At 40.5% G+C, this 18007-nt stretch overlaps 3 protein-coding genes across 5 annotated transcripts in view; 2 read left to right on the top strand and 1 right to left on the bottom strand.

The window, feature by feature from the left end:
• Positions 1-1298: 1298 nt before the first annotated feature.
• On the top strand, positions 1299-8790 carry eif4e2 (eukaryotic translation initiation factor 4E family member 2). Of its 3 annotated transcripts, XM_061840490.1 has the most exons (9): positions 1319-1457; positions 1722-1899; positions 2552-2663; positions 4244-4378; positions 5209-5313; positions 5390-5542; positions 6666-6802; positions 7752-7828; positions 7920-8790. In XM_061840490.1, the coding sequence occupies exons 2-8, from the start codon at positions 1844-1846 to the stop codon at positions 7798-7800; spliced, it is 747 nt and encodes a 248-aa protein (XP_061696474.1). In that variant the 5' UTR covers positions 1319-1457; positions 1722-1843; the 3' UTR covers positions 7801-7828; positions 7920-8790. The 3 variants fall into 3 exon arrangements, with proteins under 3 accessions (XP_061696473.1, XP_061696474.1, XP_061696472.1); XM_061840489.1 differs by lacking the exon at positions 1722-1899 and having other exon boundaries at positions 1299-1457; XM_061840488.1 differs by lacking the exon at positions 1722-1899 and having other exon boundaries at positions 1360-1457; positions 6666-6806.
• A 91-nt stretch (positions 8791-8881) lies between these two features.
• vwa5b2 (von Willebrand factor A domain containing 5B2) overlaps positions 8882-18007 on the top strand; it is a 52638-nt gene continuing 43512 nt past the window's right edge. The window contains exon 1 of the mRNA XM_061840481.1: positions 8882-9535. The gene's annotated coding sequence lies outside the window, so the exon portion shown is untranslated. The remainder of the gene's footprint in view (positions 9536-18007) is intronic.
• On the bottom strand, positions 9996-16038 carry LOC133511165 (phospholipid scramblase 2). The gene is made up of 7 exons (XM_061839843.1): positions 15813-16038; positions 15662-15739; positions 13874-14066; positions 10787-10898; positions 10598-10697; positions 10438-10496; positions 9996-10054 (listed from the first exon to the last, which is right to left on the bottom strand). Exons 1-7 carry the CDS (start codon positions 16036-16038, stop codon positions 10028-10030), a joined length of 795 nt encoding a protein of 264 aa, XP_061695827.1. The 3' UTR covers positions 9996-10027.

Genomic DNA, 18007 nt, shown 5'->3' with positions numbered 1-18007 from the left:
TAGAAGAAGGTTTGTGTTGTGCTGTCCTTTTTATCTTTGATGTCCCCGTGGAGAATTAAACGTTCACAAGGAGTTGCATGTGTGTAACTTTGGCTTTCACTGCACAATTAACCCACAAGAACAGCATTACAGTTACAGAATTGAATGCTGCGTAACTGTTTAGCGAAAATAAATAAAAGTGTCGTACTTTAAGTACTTTTCATCAAGAGACAGGCAAACGAAGCCAAACTTGAAGCAAAATGCAACATTAAATCAGAAGACCAAGCACAAAAACACTAAATTGTGACAATATTGCACAAATATAAAAGTCACAATGGATGATAAGATTGGCTTAAATTGTCAATGAGTTGCAATTTCACTTAATTGATCTAAAAAGTATTTTTGTATTAAAGATGATGCCTTTGTCTGTCTTTTCTCTGCCGGCAGCATATCCTGATAGCCTGAAAAATTAAATGCTCTTCCATGATATGCCACAAGGTTTTAGGTGTCTTATCATGTGAATAAAACGTACTATATATACAAAGTATGCACAAAATAAATATTACAAAGTTTTAAACTACATTAATACAGTTTAAGTGGTAACATGACTGACGAATTCAATTCATTCCAAGATCATCAATCAATTTACTTGCGTTTCAAAATTTCGCCATAGAAATACATTAAAATGTCATTAATCTGTTCCCCCCCCAAAAAAAATTCTCAATGTGATCTAAACAATAAAAAACGGTGCAAAAAAAAAAAAAAGGAAATAGGTAATAAAATAGCATGTGTGTTGGATGTGTGCTCTGCTTGCGAGACTTCATTTTGTATTTGTGCGAATTCGGCTGTATCGCACGACCTCCGCCGAATGAAAGCTTGCAACTTAAAATTTATAAATTGGGGTGCTCCTTTTCATCAGAGGTATTCTGGTACAGATTCACCTATTTATTTTGTAATTTTGGAAAATTCGATTTTCACAGTCTCATAGTAAGTATGAGACTGCGACTCAAATCTCTAGAATTTTATGAGCAGGTGAGAGATGTTAGTACTTCCAAAATGTCCAAATTTCAGCAGTCTTCTGATGTGAAAGTAACACATGGCAATAACTGAAAGTATCAAAAATACGATTTCACTCACGAGACCACACCCTGAAAGGCCCACATTCAACACATTAATACAGGATGAATAGTTTATTTAAAATGTCTTTTGTGATCCTTTTATTCAATACAGTGTGTTTATTTTTAAATGTACCAAAAATGTTGTGACTGCTAAATAATCGGAACCAATATAAATCTAGTATAGTTTAAAGTTACCATTGTCACCATACACGTATTCGGCTCATCCGGCGACCTGATGCCGTGCGCGTCCACGTGTACGCAGCGTGCGCGCTCCCCTTCCTGCGGAATTCAACGAGAGGAGGCTGAGGTCGCCCGACGAGAGACTCCCACAAGGAAAAGAATGAACAATAAATTTGATGCGTGAGTATATGAACGTTTCTTTCTAGCATCTGCAGCTGTGGAGGTTGCCGCTCGGAAACCGAAGTAACTTTGAAGAGTGTTGCATGTGAAATGAGAGGCGTGTCTGTCGAAAAGCATGCTTTCAAAAATAAATGTGTGTGTGCAATGTGAACTTATAAAGTCCGACGAGTCTGACGTATAATTTTACACCATTATTCGGAAGATATCGTCACACCCATTGCTACTGTATGTCGAATGATCACGGAGAACTTTCTATGTTGTTAGCATTAGCTTAGCACAGGAGGAGGGTGTCGGCCGCAAATCCACGGAGTGGTAGTTGTTGAGTGGCCGGGAAACCGCGTGGAGGCTCGGCTTGAACTAGACACCCAACGCGGCCTGAATCAGCGATGATGGAGCTCGCAAAAATGATGTGGGCGAACTCTGGCGAGGGTTTTAACAAGAGGTGTGCACATACCTTCCAGTTATGCACTCGTCGTCATTTAATTTATAAAATTACTGTTTACATCATATTTAAGCACTATGTCGTCATTTTCATCTTTCCAGTTACCAATTTTGGTGCATTGATCCAATCAACTAAGTTTATTGTGTTATGTAATGGATCACTACCCAAGTTAACTGTTGTATTTAACTTTGAAGTGCAATGCATTACATTTAATCTTGCAATTTTTATTTAGATGTGGAAAGATGTGGTGTTACAGTGACTTAAGATGAATAAAACTGTTATGAACACACTGTAGGTGGCTGTTGGTGTTAAAAAGGATTAAGAACCACTGAATTGTACATTAATGCAGGCATATGACTCATATTTAGCACAAAAAAAAAATCACGTTCCTTCCTTTTATGGATAGTAGTAATTTCAACATTCCCTGAGGAGGTTATGCAAAACTGTGCCCGCAGAACCACTGGGAAGACGTTAGTCATTGCACTGTGTTGTGGGGGACACATTTGTAAGCGTGCGTAATGTGAACGCCGTTCGATTGCCACCTGCGTGCCTAAAGTTAAGCTTCACTGTGTCAAGTTTTGTCGACTAGGTCCGGAGCAGTCAAATGACCGGGGAACGCAAAACAAGTGACCTTTGTTTCCATCAACTCCAGATTGAAAGATGACGACAGCGGTGACCACGACCAGGAACAAGGCTCACTGAAAGATGGTGAGAAGGAAAAAATCGAAGACAACGACAAGGAACAGAACTCCACGAGGAAAAAAGTAAGCCTGATTTGTCGGAACAGTTGCTGCTCTCAAGATTTGCACGTTCGAGCGGTAACTGATGATTTATGAGCTCCAAGAAAATGATTAAGCTTAATATGTTAGTTCAATTGGCATATATTACTAAGAATGCCGTCCTTAGTACTTCTGAGCCATGTGAATTTGTTGATGTGGCTCTGTATTTTTGTGAAACTCCAAAGATTGGGATAAGATCTTAAAATCATTGACAAATGATTGCATCTCGGTAATTTCAATTTTTTAACCTCTTATAGACCTCGTGCACCTACGTCATAAAATCACGTGACCTTTGTTTACCTCGCCAAATTGCCGGTTAAGCTAAGCATTTCTCAATGCTAAGTCGGTTGGAGACGACACGGAAATATGTCTTGTAGCACAATGCCCAGAGTCTTGTCCGATACTGTCAGACATTTAGAAGGTGAAAATAAACGACTGTGTATGGAAAAGTTAGATAAACTCGGCATAGAGGACCCATATTTAATGCTGAAATTGATGTTTTCGCCGATAAGAAATTGGACTATTAATTCGTTTCCGCTTGTCTTTGACAACTGGATGTACACATGAATCTGTTGAGTAAATCTTCGAGATTTACACGGAAAAGTTTGAAAGCGTATAAAAGTCTGGATTCATATGAATACTTTGTTGCTGGATCTGTTCTCATCATGAATAAATCCCACATAGTGACGGTTTTGACGGCTCGTGAACGCGGAAGTGTGTTCGGCGACACGTTAACCTTTGCCAGAATCCATCGATCTTTTCAGCTAGTGTTCAATACAAATACCAATATTTAAATCAATGACCCCTGGTTTTACACAAACTCACATTCATTAACTATGACTGGGGGGAAAAAAAAAGAGGACAAGCGAGGTGGCTCCTCCGTAGCGTTTCCCAATAAGTACCTATAATGCCAAGTTAGCTCATTTGAGAACAATGCGTTAAAAAAAAAACAAGATTGAGTCGGCTCCTCCATACACGAAGCGTGTTGCGGCCACACGTTAACCTACGTAAACCTCTGTGGGACCGACGGTTTATTTTATTTTTTAAAATATGCATTGGACTCATTTGAGAACAATGCATATTAAAAAAAAATGTCTGTCGGGGAGAGGTTGGCTGCAACATGCTTCTGTGTATGTTGGAGACGACTCTGTCGTTTTTGTTTTTTTTAAACGCATTGTTCTCAAATGAGCCAACTTGGCATTATAAATACTTCTTGGCAATTTGAGATTGAGAAAAATATTTCCTACCTGAAGTGAAGTGATCGCTACACAGTTCTGTGTATTTGGTTGGGCACCATCCATCATTTTTAACTGCCGAAATCCATCGATGTTTTCTGTTCTTTTCAGCTGGTATTCCATAGAATGATCTCTTTGAATATCTGTCTCGTCTGTTGTGACAACCAAGAGCACATAAAGTATATTCTGCTCCGGTTCAATGTCCCCCACACTGTCGAGCTGCTCTTTTTGACCGGCAATATGGCGCCGTGAAAATGGTGACGTCGCGTGCACGAGCTCTATTGCCTGCACTGCTCTTGTGTTTACAACCACTTTCCCCCCCTCCCTTAGATGGTGATTCCAGGGGTAGGTGAGCACCCTCTTCAGTACAACTACACATTTTGGTACTCCAGACGGAACCCAGGGCGGCCGGCAAGCACTCAGAGCTACGAGCAGAACATCAAACAGATCGGCAGCTTCGCCTCGGTTGGTCACACCGTCAGTCTCTTGCTTCTTGTGTACGCTGCATTTTCAAAGTTGATACCGCTTTTAAAATGCTAGCAATTAGCATCGTCCAGTGACTCTAACATTGATGCTGTGGCGTTTAGTGAGGGGAAGAAAAGTTAGAAAAGATACCTTCTTTGTCCCCTGAGGAAAATGAGTCCTGTAACTATCTGTTTATAAATTTCCTTGTTCACACAGAAACATTAAAAGTGGTTCTGTTACTGGGTTTTCTGAGACTTTAGACACCTTTTGGATTTCAGTTCCAGCCTGATTTATGTTTTTGTTTTCCAATGATGGACCTTCCATATTGTATTTTGTTGCAAGCTACATTTTCACTTGGGATACATTATAATAGATATTGGAATTAAGATTTATTGGTGGTAAAGAATGGTTTTGGTAAATAATCAAACGGCTACATTCAGAGTTAAGAAGGTGTGCACACTTGTGGATTCAGATTATCTCTATTTTCACTTTCCCATGGTTTTTATTTTTTAAATTAGGTTGTACATGTTGTAGACATATTAATGGTGGAAGAAGTTTTTTGGTTATCTTGGTGTTGGTTTTTTTTTCTTTTTTACATCACAAAAACATGGCCTTTCAACAGTGTTGTACACTTATATAAAAAATAAATAAATAAATAAATAAATAGGGATCGTGATATGTACTTCATTAAATGACTTGGACTTTTCCAGGGAGTATCAACTTTTTTTTAATTTAATTTTATTTTTTTTAAATATATGGTCTGTCTCACCTCTGGCCATGTTGATGAAGGTAATCCGCCTTTCTGACGATGCCATACGTTTCTAACCAAGGTTGAGCAGTTCTGGCGTTTCTACAGTCACATGATCCGACCCGGCGACCTAACGGGCCACAGTGACTTCCATCTTTTCAAAGAAGGCATCAAACCCATGTGGGAGGTGAGAACGTCTTGTGTTTTTTTAGATTGTGGTACGACTTAAAACCATTGTAATCTGACTGCATTTGTGTGCAAAGGATGACGCCAACAAGATGGGCGGCAAGTGGATCATCCGTCTCAGGAAAGGCCTGGCGTCTCGCTGCTGGGAGAACCTGATCCTGGCCATGCTAGGAGAGCAGTTCATGGTTGGCGAGGAGATTTGTGGCGCTGTTGTGTCTGTCCGCTTCCAGGTAGTTGCACATACCATATTTTCCGGATGACAGTGTGCACCGGTTAATAAGCCATGCCCATTACGTGTAGCTTTTTATATATATATATATATATATACACACACACACACACACACACACACACACACACTAGCTAGTCGGACCATACGCCACGCATTTATACTGTATATACTGGTACATTGTGAAATAAGATATTCACACAGAAAAACTGTGCAGGGTTCACATCGCCGGAAAAAAATAGCGGCTTGTCATCCAGAAAATACAATACATAGGAAGAGTGCAACAGTGATGATTTATGTCGTTTCACCATTCTAACTACAATGCGGTTGTTAATTAAAAACGCGTTTTTGACAACTGCGCTCTAAAGCACGGGTGCTCAATGTGTCGATTGCGAGACAGTCTTAGTCATACGTATTATAAAAAAATTAAAAGAAGAAGCCACACGTTTCTTTTAGGCAGCACATGGAACTTTCTCTCACAACGATCGCTGCTCCGCCACACTCTCTCTTTTTCCTAATTTACCTTACACCCGCCTCTTATCCCCACTTTTAAGGGGTAGGGTTAGAGTACTTACGTAGCCCATCAATGTGTTTTACAATGACAGCGTCCACCACTGCTGCTTTAGTTAGCAACACAGTCTGGGCAACGTAGAGCAAAGATGAGCTAGACATGCTGCTTACTTCTGATATTAATGGAGAAAGTTAAAAAAGAAATGCTGTTGTTTTATGATGCAATGACTGTCGGATTCTGTGAATAATTGAAGAAAAAGTGTTTAAACTGGATGAGATTTTCTCTTCTCCAAGTGGGGAAAGGTCTGGTCTGAAGCCAAAGTAGAAAGTGCAGGATGAGATGGTGTGTCATTTTCAAATTCCACCTTGGCACAGCCTGATCCAGGATGAAAGCACAGACAATACTGTGCACAAAAAGGTAATTCTGTATTTTAAATATAGGAGGCAACATAACATTACTCTTAAAACGCTTTGGGAGCATCGTCATCAGCAACACCCCGATCGTCAGTAGCTCCCAAGAGGTTGGCTGCCTGAAAAGTAGATTTTGGGGTAAAAAAAAAGTCTGGGCACCCCTGCTCTAAAGCGACACCTTGTTCGGGCTTTTCGCCATGCAGGAGGACATCATCTCCATCTGGAACAAAACGGCTAGCGACCAGGCCACCACAGCCCGCATCAGAGACACACTGCGACGAGTCCTCAACCTGCCCCCCAACACCATCATGGAGTACAAGACACACACAGACAGCATTAAGTATGTATGTCTCCCGCCTCTTTTTTTATTACCTCTGTCACACACCACACGTGCATGCACACACTTAAGCACTATTACTCTTAAAAATTGTTTGAGTGGACACATTACGCATTTTTTTTCAGTGTAATCGAACACTGTTCTTGGGTGTTTTAATACCATGTTTGGCAAACCACGGCATCATAATTTAGACCGTTTTTTTTCATACCTTTCCAAAGCCTATCTTGTTTTGATGAGATCGTCAAAATGGCCCCGCCCATTGTACAGTAACAAAAGCAGAACAGGCGCAGACCTAGTGGGCTGTGACTAAGAGAGTGGCTTCTATGTGTCAAAAAAAAGCAAAACCCCTAAAGACATAAGGAGGAAGCGCTTTGTCAATTAGTATTTTGATCCATTCATGCAGTGCACACATCACCACAAATACCCACGTCAAGAACTTGGCCGAAGATATCGAGTATGTGCCAGTTAGCAGAACCTAATGCTGTTAGCTCGTGCTAATTTGTGCTAACACCGCAGCTTTGCTTACCTTCTCGGCTTCTCTGTAGTCCCAACGACCAAACGAGGGCAGTGATTTGGAAATTGCCGATCTTTGCCTAGCCTAAATGCTATGCCACGGGTACAAAAAATTTGACATAGGTTGCGGCGGTGTGATGTGAATTTGGAAATCCCAATCTGGCAAAATTCAGGAAGCTTGACTCGCAGGCCCATTTTTTGAAATAGGCAGATAACAAAAGTTTTACTGCCTTATTTAATTTCACGCTCGTTGGGTAAGTGGACATTCCAGACAGACAACTATTGTATACAAACAATTAAATGTTTCATTTAATGTTAAACTGTTTAATATTTAATGTCAAACCGGAACAACATGATAAAGACTAAAAACATGTACCGATTAGTGTTAGTGTTGAAGTAAACTCGTTGGAATCTGGAATGATCTGTTGCGCGTTTGCAGAGCCTGGGAAGACTTCCATGGTCTGGTGAATGCTAGCAGTGGACGTTAGCCCTCCTGCCGCCACAGACCTCTGCAAGGTTGGCAATCCTTATTTATTTATTTATTTTTATAAGATCACACCCGTTCACGCAGCACTATAAAGCGCGTTTGTCGTATCTTTGCTCGCAGGTGTGTTATGTAATGTTGCTGTGGTGGATGGCGAGGGCATATAACGTGTCCGGGTGGGGTCGAAGGATACGCTCTGCGTGGATTAACCGAGCGAAGGCCGGGAACAAGAGACGGGAAGAGCATTCCTCCTATTTGTCTGTTCGCGAGCGGTCAGAAAGCAATTTCAGCAGAAGAGAGAAACCCGCATTTTTTTTTTTTTTTTTTTTTTTTTAAACCATTCTGAGGGCCGAAGACTCAGATTTGGCAAAATAATTCTTAACCCCTTTTCCACTTTCATTGTGTGTTCACATCAGATGAATTGTTCAGCTGCTCACGAGACTCAAACACAGTTTGTGGTAGATGTTATTTTAATACTGTACTGTATTTTAACTGCAGTTCCTGTGTTCTTTTCCAAATTTCTGCTGCTACTGTATATTGTACATCTATAAACATAGGTCATTACAAATTAAATCGGCAATGATTTGCCTTCTCTGGCTTGGAAGTGGAATTCCAAAGGATGAGGAGGGCGGGGGGTGGGGGGTGGGGTGGGGGGTAATCTACATATAGAGTGTACATGTACACTGGGCATCTTCGAATTGAACTGCCACACGGTTCTTAACTGGTCCAAGGAATGGACTACGCTTTGTCTGTGGACAATCTACAAAACGTTCTCTGCTTTTACTATTTTGACGTAAGCATGAAAGTCCACACAATGTTTTTAAAAAATAATAATTTAAATTTAGTTTTCTCCATCTATTGGAAACCCAATTTAGCAAAACTGTAAGACCACCAGTGTTCGGTGGTTGTGGTAACGGGTGTTGTGAAAAATGAGAGCGAGGTGCGATCGTGATGTACGCTTGATGGATAAAAGCAATAAATTGAAAAATATGCAGCTGCTGCTAACAAGTCTCTCTGTCTTTCATGTGTAAATACAGGAGCTGTGTGTACTTTAATAATCCCTGTGCTTAAAATGTCAATATTAAATCGCACACCATTTCTTGTACCGGGAATTTATTTATTTTTTTTTTTTCACTCCTCTTGTGAATAGCAAGGAGCAGTTTGGCCAATATAATTTTCAAATATTCTTCCTGAAAGAGTCTTCAAGGTGTTGATTGCCATTACAAGTTGGATTTATTGCCAAACTAACCACAAATGTAAGAAATGTACACGTCGTGTATTTGAAACAAGTACACTAGCCACAGAGGTGGGTCATCACGTGCTATATGTACTCAACATCTTGGATAAAGTGGACTTAGAGTAGTTTGAATACGCTACGTTTACTTGAGTGTGTATGTGAAGAAAAATCGGTACTTTTACTCCGTTACAATGATGGACATCCCCCTCGCTACTTTTATCGATGCCTGAGCTATTTTTTTTTTTTTTTATCTTCAACTTCCGCATATGGACGTCGTTGCGCCGATCCATTGTGCTCATTTGACTACAATTCACCAATCATACGGCACAAAAGAGTTACAGGACCACACACAAAGCCTTCGTGGGCCAATCAAAGTGACTGATTATGTGACGGAGCAAAAAAATCCCACTTGTGTTTAATTTACAGAAAAAAAAAATAAAAAGAAACAGCGACGTTGTCTGTGTTTCAGCCCACTTCTAACTTTGAGAAAACACACTTTGTGGTAAGTTCCAGATGTTTCTGTTGTAGTTTTGGCCGTGTATCTGCCCACATTAACTTCATTCATTTAAGTTAATTAAAGCAAGTAATATTTTCGTCGGGCTCCGTACTTGTGATGTTGGGTTTTGGCCTGTTCAAAATAGAAATTGGGGCAGGTGTGTGGGTGTACTCACAAATATTAGTTTGATTTGACGTTCATGCTGTTATTCAATAGTTCCCCTTTACTTGAATATTTGATTTTCACACATTTGGCCGACTACATTTTACTCTTACTTGAATCGTTTTTATGTCACATGTGGGAGAAAGACTGAGAAAGCGCATTTGAAGGCGCAGCACATTAATGTACGACTGTGTCTGTATGTTTTGTGTTTATGTGCATTTGTTGTGCAGTGTTTTGGGATAAGAGTAGGATCAAAGAACAAATTCAATTCATATCTGGAGGCACCGATGTACTGTCCAACAAATGTCCATTTTCCATTTATTGATCATCCATCCTTCAGCTCATCTCAAAGAACATGTAATTCTGTAAAAAAAAAAAAAAAAAGACAAAATGAGCAAGAGTTTTAATTAATTCAATGACTTGGATATCTAATTTTCTCTTTTAAAGACAGGAGTGGGTATAAGATGCATAAATCATTTGTTATGAAATGGTTCTCTTAAGAATCGAATTTCATGATGGCTGTGGGAATTGTAACTCCTGGATAAGCGTAATTTCTTTTAAAACACTATCCTCTTGCGAAATATGAGAGTCAAGAATATTCAGACATTTTTCATTTTCCCAATTAATCTGTTAATTGACTGTTAATGCTCTGCATAGTCAGCCTAGGACATAGAGCCAAATAGATCCTTCCAATTATCGAGATATTGTACTTTATCCTTTTTTTTTTAACATTAAAAGACACTTACTAGTAAGAATGTGGCTGCCAGTAGCAACAATTTAGTTTGTGAATCCATGTCAAGTGGCACTGAAACATTAAAATAGATGCACGAATACAAGTGTTATCCGACCAAAACGTCTATGAGCATACCAACAAATAAATACAGTATCTGCATGAGAGAATCTCACCCTCCATCCCGAAGTATTCATGGTCCATGTTACGCTCTTGCTGAAAGCCAGGCCATTTCTTCCATATGGTACCAATATTATCGCCAATATTGGAAACAATCTCATTAAAAAAAAAAAGAAGCAACAAACAAATGTGAAAATATATCTAGTTTGTTTGTTTACAGCATGGTTTTAATGAGGGAACAGTACCTGGAATTGCTGATTTGACAAGCAGCGGCTTGGGCAACATGCGCTCTGAATTTGTCCCGCAGACGATCCTTGGGAGTCTTTGACTTCGAAGAGAGGCGTGAACATGCTCCACCTGGCCCACGTGCACACACACACACACACACACATGAAATTGTGACTGAATTTAGTACCTGAGCTTTCAATGGGGACTTAATCCCCTTCTTAATACCACCACTGCAGTGTTGCAATGATAGAAACTGATGGTAATGTCAACAAGTGACATGGAACAATTAGTAGGATTCAATTAGCAAATGTCGATCAGTGCCTGTGATGTTGTTGAGGCCACCACTGGACGAAAACCTGCAGCGTGCGACCTGGCAACCCCGTTCCCCGGCCTCGATGCTTGGCTGCCCCCATTTTCAGCTGTCATGATTCCGCAGCACTACAAGTGTTATTTTCTCAGTGTCAAAGGAGTTCAAACTGGGACAGGCTTTATTGTGGCACAACGGAGGGAATATTTATACCAAGCAGATCATCCAAAGCTCTGTCCGAATGGACCTTTCCGACGTGTCAATCACTTGTGCAATAATAGCCAATCAGATAGCCGCATTGTCTTAAGCCCTGCCTTGACACGCCCCTCTCGCCGTATTGTCCCACAAGCAATGCTGGTTGTCAGTAGCGTGCGCTTGGAAAAGTTAATGTTACGAAGAAAATGGTCCTCTGATGCGCTTGAGGAACGTGCAATTCTGATGAAAGATATCCTGCTAGGTTACAAGGGGCCCGCTTGATTCATTTTCCAAAGCCTAAAACACATTTGACGAAGTATCTATGATGGATTAAGGCTTGCGGAAGAGCACACGTACAACTAAGTGTGGACAATATCAACAAACACAAGGCTGTATGTTCGAAGGTATAAGTGAGGGAGAAGTATCTTTTCTGAGTTTGATTGAAGTATTATCAGTGCTTTATACATTCCAGGGGAACAACTTTCACTTTGTTAGCGTATCACTGACCTGCTGAATGAAGTATGGAATGTTTTATGCCGAAGAGTCAGGTTAGGGATACGTAAATGTGCGATGTCATGCAAGAGAAATGTCTATTTGCCTCTTTGTATTACATCAGACTTTTAAGCCCGAGCACTGGGTTCCATTACGAGCCAAGTCAAATGAATACACCCACTCACTTATAAAGACTGCAACGATATTACTCGTGATCTTTCCAAGTAAAAAGCACTCACCCTGCTTTACATGGCAGTACGATTCCACTATTTTATCCTGTTGGATTTCAACATGAAGTTTGTGAGGCGTCAAACTTTTTGCATCGATCGCCAACATTTCGCTGTAACTCTCACATTGTGTCCTGCTCCGTCCAAAATCTTAATTCTGTGTTCATATCCTTGCGTGAAATAGTTGAGACCTCTCTGTAGAACTGTCTTGGACAAGTCTGACGCATTTGGCAAAAAACATACCCCAATATTATCTGGAATATGCGCTAGAGAATCGACTTCAAACATGTTCTGTTCATTCGTCATTTTGTAAGCTTGTGGGAAATGGCTAAGGGGCTCAAGATCGCCATCAGAAAGGTCCATTATACATCCGGCGTTTCTTCTGGAAAACTTAAAAATTGACATCTAAATGGGGCTGGGTGGCCCTGAGCTGGCTCAAGGAAGAAATGGACTAAGCATACGATTAAGGCTCAGTGACCACCAGGGAGCACCCAAGAGTAATTAAGTCAACAGAGCCATAGTATAATGATATGTACTTCCACTCTTATGAGATGAAAAATCATACATGGGTTAAGACATGTCAGGTTGACAGCACTACTGCACGATCAATATTAACACCAGTATTTTTTCGCAACAACGGAGAGACCAAAAATGTAATTTTGCTCAGTAACACGGGCCAGCTTTTGCCTGGACCTCAAGTCTGATTTAGGCTAGATGAAGGATGAATTATTTTGCTGTTGCCATCCTCCCATTAGCGAACTTTCCCATTAGGAAGGACGTGGCATTCCTTCCCTCTCATGCCGCTTCAGTGCTGTCAATCGTGGCTTTACGCAAACAGCTGCTTAGTGCTAGTTTAGACCTCTGCAGAGCTGTTCGGCTCTCGGTTCTATTTCCACTCTGAGAGCGACATGGAAAAAGGCTCACATGACACGTGCCGTCTGGGCAAGTTGAAATGACGTGACCGCAAAAAGATTAAAAGCTTCATTCCTGCATGATATAAATGATGTCGTAAAGGGAAAGTTGTAAAAGTAAAGTTGCAGTTGTTAGCCTGGCTAAAATCAATTTAGCGTACAGTAGCTCAATATATCAAATCAATTTTCCCTATTAAAATGAACCCATTGTCACACCTTAAAAATTCAGTTTTTTCTTAATAAAGAAAATTCGGTGAATTTTATGGTAAAATATAGATTTTATATTTGACCAAACCACAACCCTGTGCTTGCCACAAATCTGCTATCTTTGTGCTCACGTACATTGCAAAAAACACTATAGACAGGTTAATGAAGCGAGCGTAGACGTCGCAGTAGGCAATTGATACTTAAACACAAATCAGAGGCCCCGTAACTCAGTGGCTAGAGCACTGGTTTGGTAAATCCCACTGGGGCCTCCACTCCCTGAGAAGGGTTGCGTCAGAAAGGGCATCCGGCGTAAAACTTGTGCCAAACATATATATGCGTTCATCTGAGATGATCCTGAAAGGGACAAGCCGAAAGAAACACACAATACGTAAACACAAATGACGCAGCAGCACATGCAGACAGACAATATAGCTACTCACAGCCAGACGTATATTCCCTCCAAAAAATGCAGCTGTTGGCCATGATGTGCACAGCAGAAAAAGCGGCAAAATGTCAATGGGGATTCAAGTATGAAATCATCATGGACAAAGAACTTAATTCTTTGTGTTGTGTATGTGATCACTGTACAGTATGGTTTTTTTGAAAAACTATACTTATGTGATTGTGTTTTGGGGGGACTGTCATGGATAAAAGGCATTTTCATGTTATTTCAGTAGGGAAAGATCATTTATTTATGAGTAAAGAGCATAGTCATGGAGCAAATTTAACTCCTCAGTCCCCTCCAGTAGCTCTGGCATGTCCTACCTTTGGTGCACGGTGCCGATGAGTTGCCTCCGCCCCGTGTAGGCGCTAATTTCCATGAGGCAGCATCCCAGGCAGCAGGCGTCCATCCTGAGAGGTCTGTCGAAGTAGAAAACCTGCTGCCCTTGGTGGTCAAAGCCCTGCAAGGAGCAAGACCGAGCTGGACCACAACATTGAAGGCACACGCATGAACTCTCTGAAGTAAGGAGGGCAAGGAGAAGGAAATGATATCAGGTTTAAAGCACATGGAAATACATTAGAGAAAGTTTGGGGCCACCCAGAATATTCCCCCCATAGTGTTCTCTGCTTTGCCGCATCAAAAGAAAAAGACCACTCTATCATATTATACTTAAAAAAAAAGAGTAATGGCATAATTAAATGCAATCAAGAATAATTCAATTTTAAATACTTTTTTGTCACATTCTCCTTGAATCTTGTTGCTCATTATGGTGTGTCTACCTTGGCCACCGAAGTGCAGTGTAAGGCAGACTGATATACAGAACTGTACTGGTCACACAGCTCCTCTCCAGCTTCTCAGTGCAGCAGTAATATTAATTTTTTTTTTTTTTTCAGAGTATAAAGAATAGACGACTATCAGTATTGTGATATTATCTGTCTACATCCAACGTGTGTCCATGCTGTGTTTTTTTTTTTTTTTCTACCCGCGGGGATGTCATCCTACAGTTTCCCCACAACCGGATTACTGTTTGGAGTGTATGGTCTTTTGATGGTATTCTTTGTCACTGCAGGTTGTGGTACCTTTAGGTTCACCTGTATACTCAGTGCCGTGCCATATTTCTACACAATATGTGCCGTGTGTGTTTGTGCATTTTTTTTTTGTGTTAGTATGGCTGTTTGTGTAAGTAGCAATGGTAGGTGTAGGTTTTTGTATTTTTCCTTTTATTTTGTCAGTTTTTATGTCTGTAAATGTGTTTTTAACGTATGAAAAGTGCTCAATAAATCAATTAGATTTTGATGCGATTTGATTAACATGTTTTGCAGTACCATTTGTGTTCAAATCTCTACTGGTTAAAGGGTGACAACACTGCCATGTAGATTTGAGACTTAGTGTCGTAACCCACGTCCGTATGGATTCTCTGATTATATGTTAGCATTCAGGTAGTGGAATCAATGGAGTTGCTTCTAAATGCACAATGTTTCATGTTTTGTTTGACAAACGATCAGCTGAGAATGGCACTTTACAGATTGAAGTATTTTTGTGAAGAATATTTCCTAATTATCTGCGATTGGCAGGCAACCAGATCACGGTGTACCCTGCCTCCTGCCCGTTGACAGCTGGGATAGGCTCCAGCACTCCCCCCGACCCTTGTGAGGATAAGCGGCTAAGAAGATTGATATTTCCTAATTATTTTTCCCAAACCGCTGTCTATTGCGAAGTGAGTTGAGTCAGCTACTGCCATAGAGCGCACGCATGTCAGGTCATATCTCGGAAAAGTCACAAGTCGGGTCCCTGTTTGTGGAATCATTGTTGTACTACTTATTGATGAACTTCATGTCAAGATAGTTTGTTTGCGTTGAATACTTTAACTACTGCATACATTTTATGTAACATGGGATCATGATTATGTACATGATACATGCATGTCTTTGGTGCTTTAGGATCCTGGCATTAAAATATCCTTTAGAGTGGGCATCATTTAGTCACAGGTTTTCGGTTTTCACGGGAGGGTCAGCCAAATCCTCCACGAATAGCGAATAGCGTGCTCATACTTTTGTTTAAAAAACTGACATTTCTAAGTGACACCAAACTTTTGAATAGTAGTATGGTACCTTCCAGCACCACAAACAATTGTGACCTGCTAGGTCCTGTGGCAATGTTGTAGATCTTCTGAGGAACACACTGTGGACCTGCAACCAGGAAGGGTTCGCTTGACACCTGACCTACAGACACAGCCCCTTGTCAAAAGTGGAGAGCACTCACCCTGAAGTTGTGGTCTCGCATTGATATGAAACTGACTGACTTCATCCAACACGCTCAAAGAGTTTGACGAGCCTCCGGGACCCTCCTCGTTCCTCAGCAGACCTGAGTGAGGGTGGCACTCGCACACGGCATTGCGTTTGGTCTGGAAGGCTCGGAAGATCATACGAATGTGATTCTCTCGCTCCAGTCGGGCATAGGGAAGAGGTTGATTGGTCACGGCGGACATGGCGGCAATACCTACATGGACGCAGAGCTGTATGACCTTCGAAAGATTTCACGACATATTACCAAACAAAAATGATAATGGATCTATTTAGTCACAAATATACTTACTCAATGGTGAATGTGGGTCTTGTGTATTTATAACAAAGCTGCTATTCTGGTGGCTACAAAGGTTAATTTTAATCATTCGAAGACGATTTAATTGGTCTGACTGTCACTATAAGTCACTGGCATAGATTGATGAATGAAAATACATTACTTGTGGTAAATATATCATGCATTTTGGTCCAGTTATGTGAAATTGTATCATTTGCAGATGGGAATGGCGGGTGTGCTGGTGCCTATGTCAACTGACTGGGTGAGAGACGGGTTACACGCTGAACTGGTTGCCAGACAATGGCAGGCCACATGTAGACAGCTATTTGCACCTACTGACAATTTAGAGACAATCAAGTAGTAATATAACCAAACCAATAATTCATTGGATTGTGGGAGGAAAGTGGAGTACCCAGATAAAACCCACGCAAGCTCGGGGACAATGTTAGCTCCAAACCAAGGGAGGCCGAATTTGCTAACCTTCCACCGGACCAATGATGTTATTATTTTATTCTACCAACATGATTATTGGGTTATACTGGGTTCTTACTGAAAAAAACATCATATGAGGAGTTGATGGGGTTTTTTTTTTCCGGATTTTATTTTCTCATGAACTTCCAACTTTATTGTCATGAGAGTGGATATTAAAAAAATATTCAATGATGTTTTGGTAATTTGTATTTTTTCATAACTACAAGTTTTTTTTTTTTACAATAGTTATTCACATAAAATTCAGATTTTTTTTTTTTCTAAAAATTGCCTTGTTATTCTCAGAGTAGATTTTTTAAAAAAAAAAATATTACTCTACAATGTCTTTTCTGTAACAAAACGAAAAAGTTTTTTTTTTCATATGCTTAACTTTTATTCTCCCTTTTCTTTTAAACTGTTCCGCTCACTTACAGTAAGGCTACTTGGAACCATAGGGAGTGAATTTAAGTCACCTTTTGTGGTACTAGATTTCAGATAAAATGGATTCACCTCTGTAAATTTGAATAAAATGATGATGCAATTGTAAAAATTTCTTGAAGACATTACCACTTTTTTCTGGAAATAATGGGACTTCATTCTTGTAAAGTTGCATCATTATCATTGACATGTTGCACAGTATTTATAGCTTTAAATTTTCATTTCCCTTTTTTTCTCCTAAAATTACAATTTTTCTCCTAATATTATGACTTGCTCCATGACCTCTTTGTTGTCAGAACTTTCCAATGTTTTTGCCACAAATTCGTATCCAATAATTTCATTAGACTTAAAATCATCTCCTTGCTCCCTGTGCCCAATCCTCATCACGTGCAATTTTTCAAGGAATCAGAAAATATCGTATTCGTCTCTCGACATCGTTCCCTAGATCAGCTTTGTTGACCTTCTACAACACTATCGTTAATCAGGTTTATAGCGCTGTAAATTCTAAATCCAGACATTAATCTGTTACACGAGCATTAAAGGTGAAGTAGTGTAGTAAAAAGAATGTTTTTAAGAAGTTCCTTCCCTACCTTCAGTTGCCAGCCTTCATCCTTGTTGCCGAAATCTTTTGGAAGTGTGCGAAGAACCAAACTATGGTAGCTGTGTGTCCATGATGTCAAGACTGGGTTGCGTTTGTTTAACACCAACCCTCTTGTCCCTCTGTGGGTGAATATTCACGTAGCAATGTTTGGCTTAGTGACTGTGTGTCGAAAGATCTGCTTTCCCGCCTCTGTCGCCATGCCAACCACCCGGATCTGCCTTTTGTAGGGCCCGAATGGCACCACTCAGCCGTATAATTGAAGTCCTGCTTACAGAGGTGGGGGGCACTAGGTCTGTTTTTTGGCGGTAGGACAGTACTGTGTCTCTGTCTCTATTAGGACTTGGTTTGGAGGTCCCAAGGTGGCAAGTTG

This window comes from Syngnathoides biaculeatus, chromosome 13, assembly GCF_019802595.1.
Source record: "Syngnathoides biaculeatus isolate LvHL_M chromosome 13, ASM1980259v1, whole genome shotgun sequence".
Lineage (NCBI taxonomy): Eukaryota > Metazoa > Chordata > Actinopteri > Syngnathiformes > Syngnathidae > Syngnathoides > Syngnathoides biaculeatus.
The sequence above is the reverse complement of the archived record's forward strand: the minus strand, read 5'-3'. Positions and strand labels throughout refer to the sequence as shown.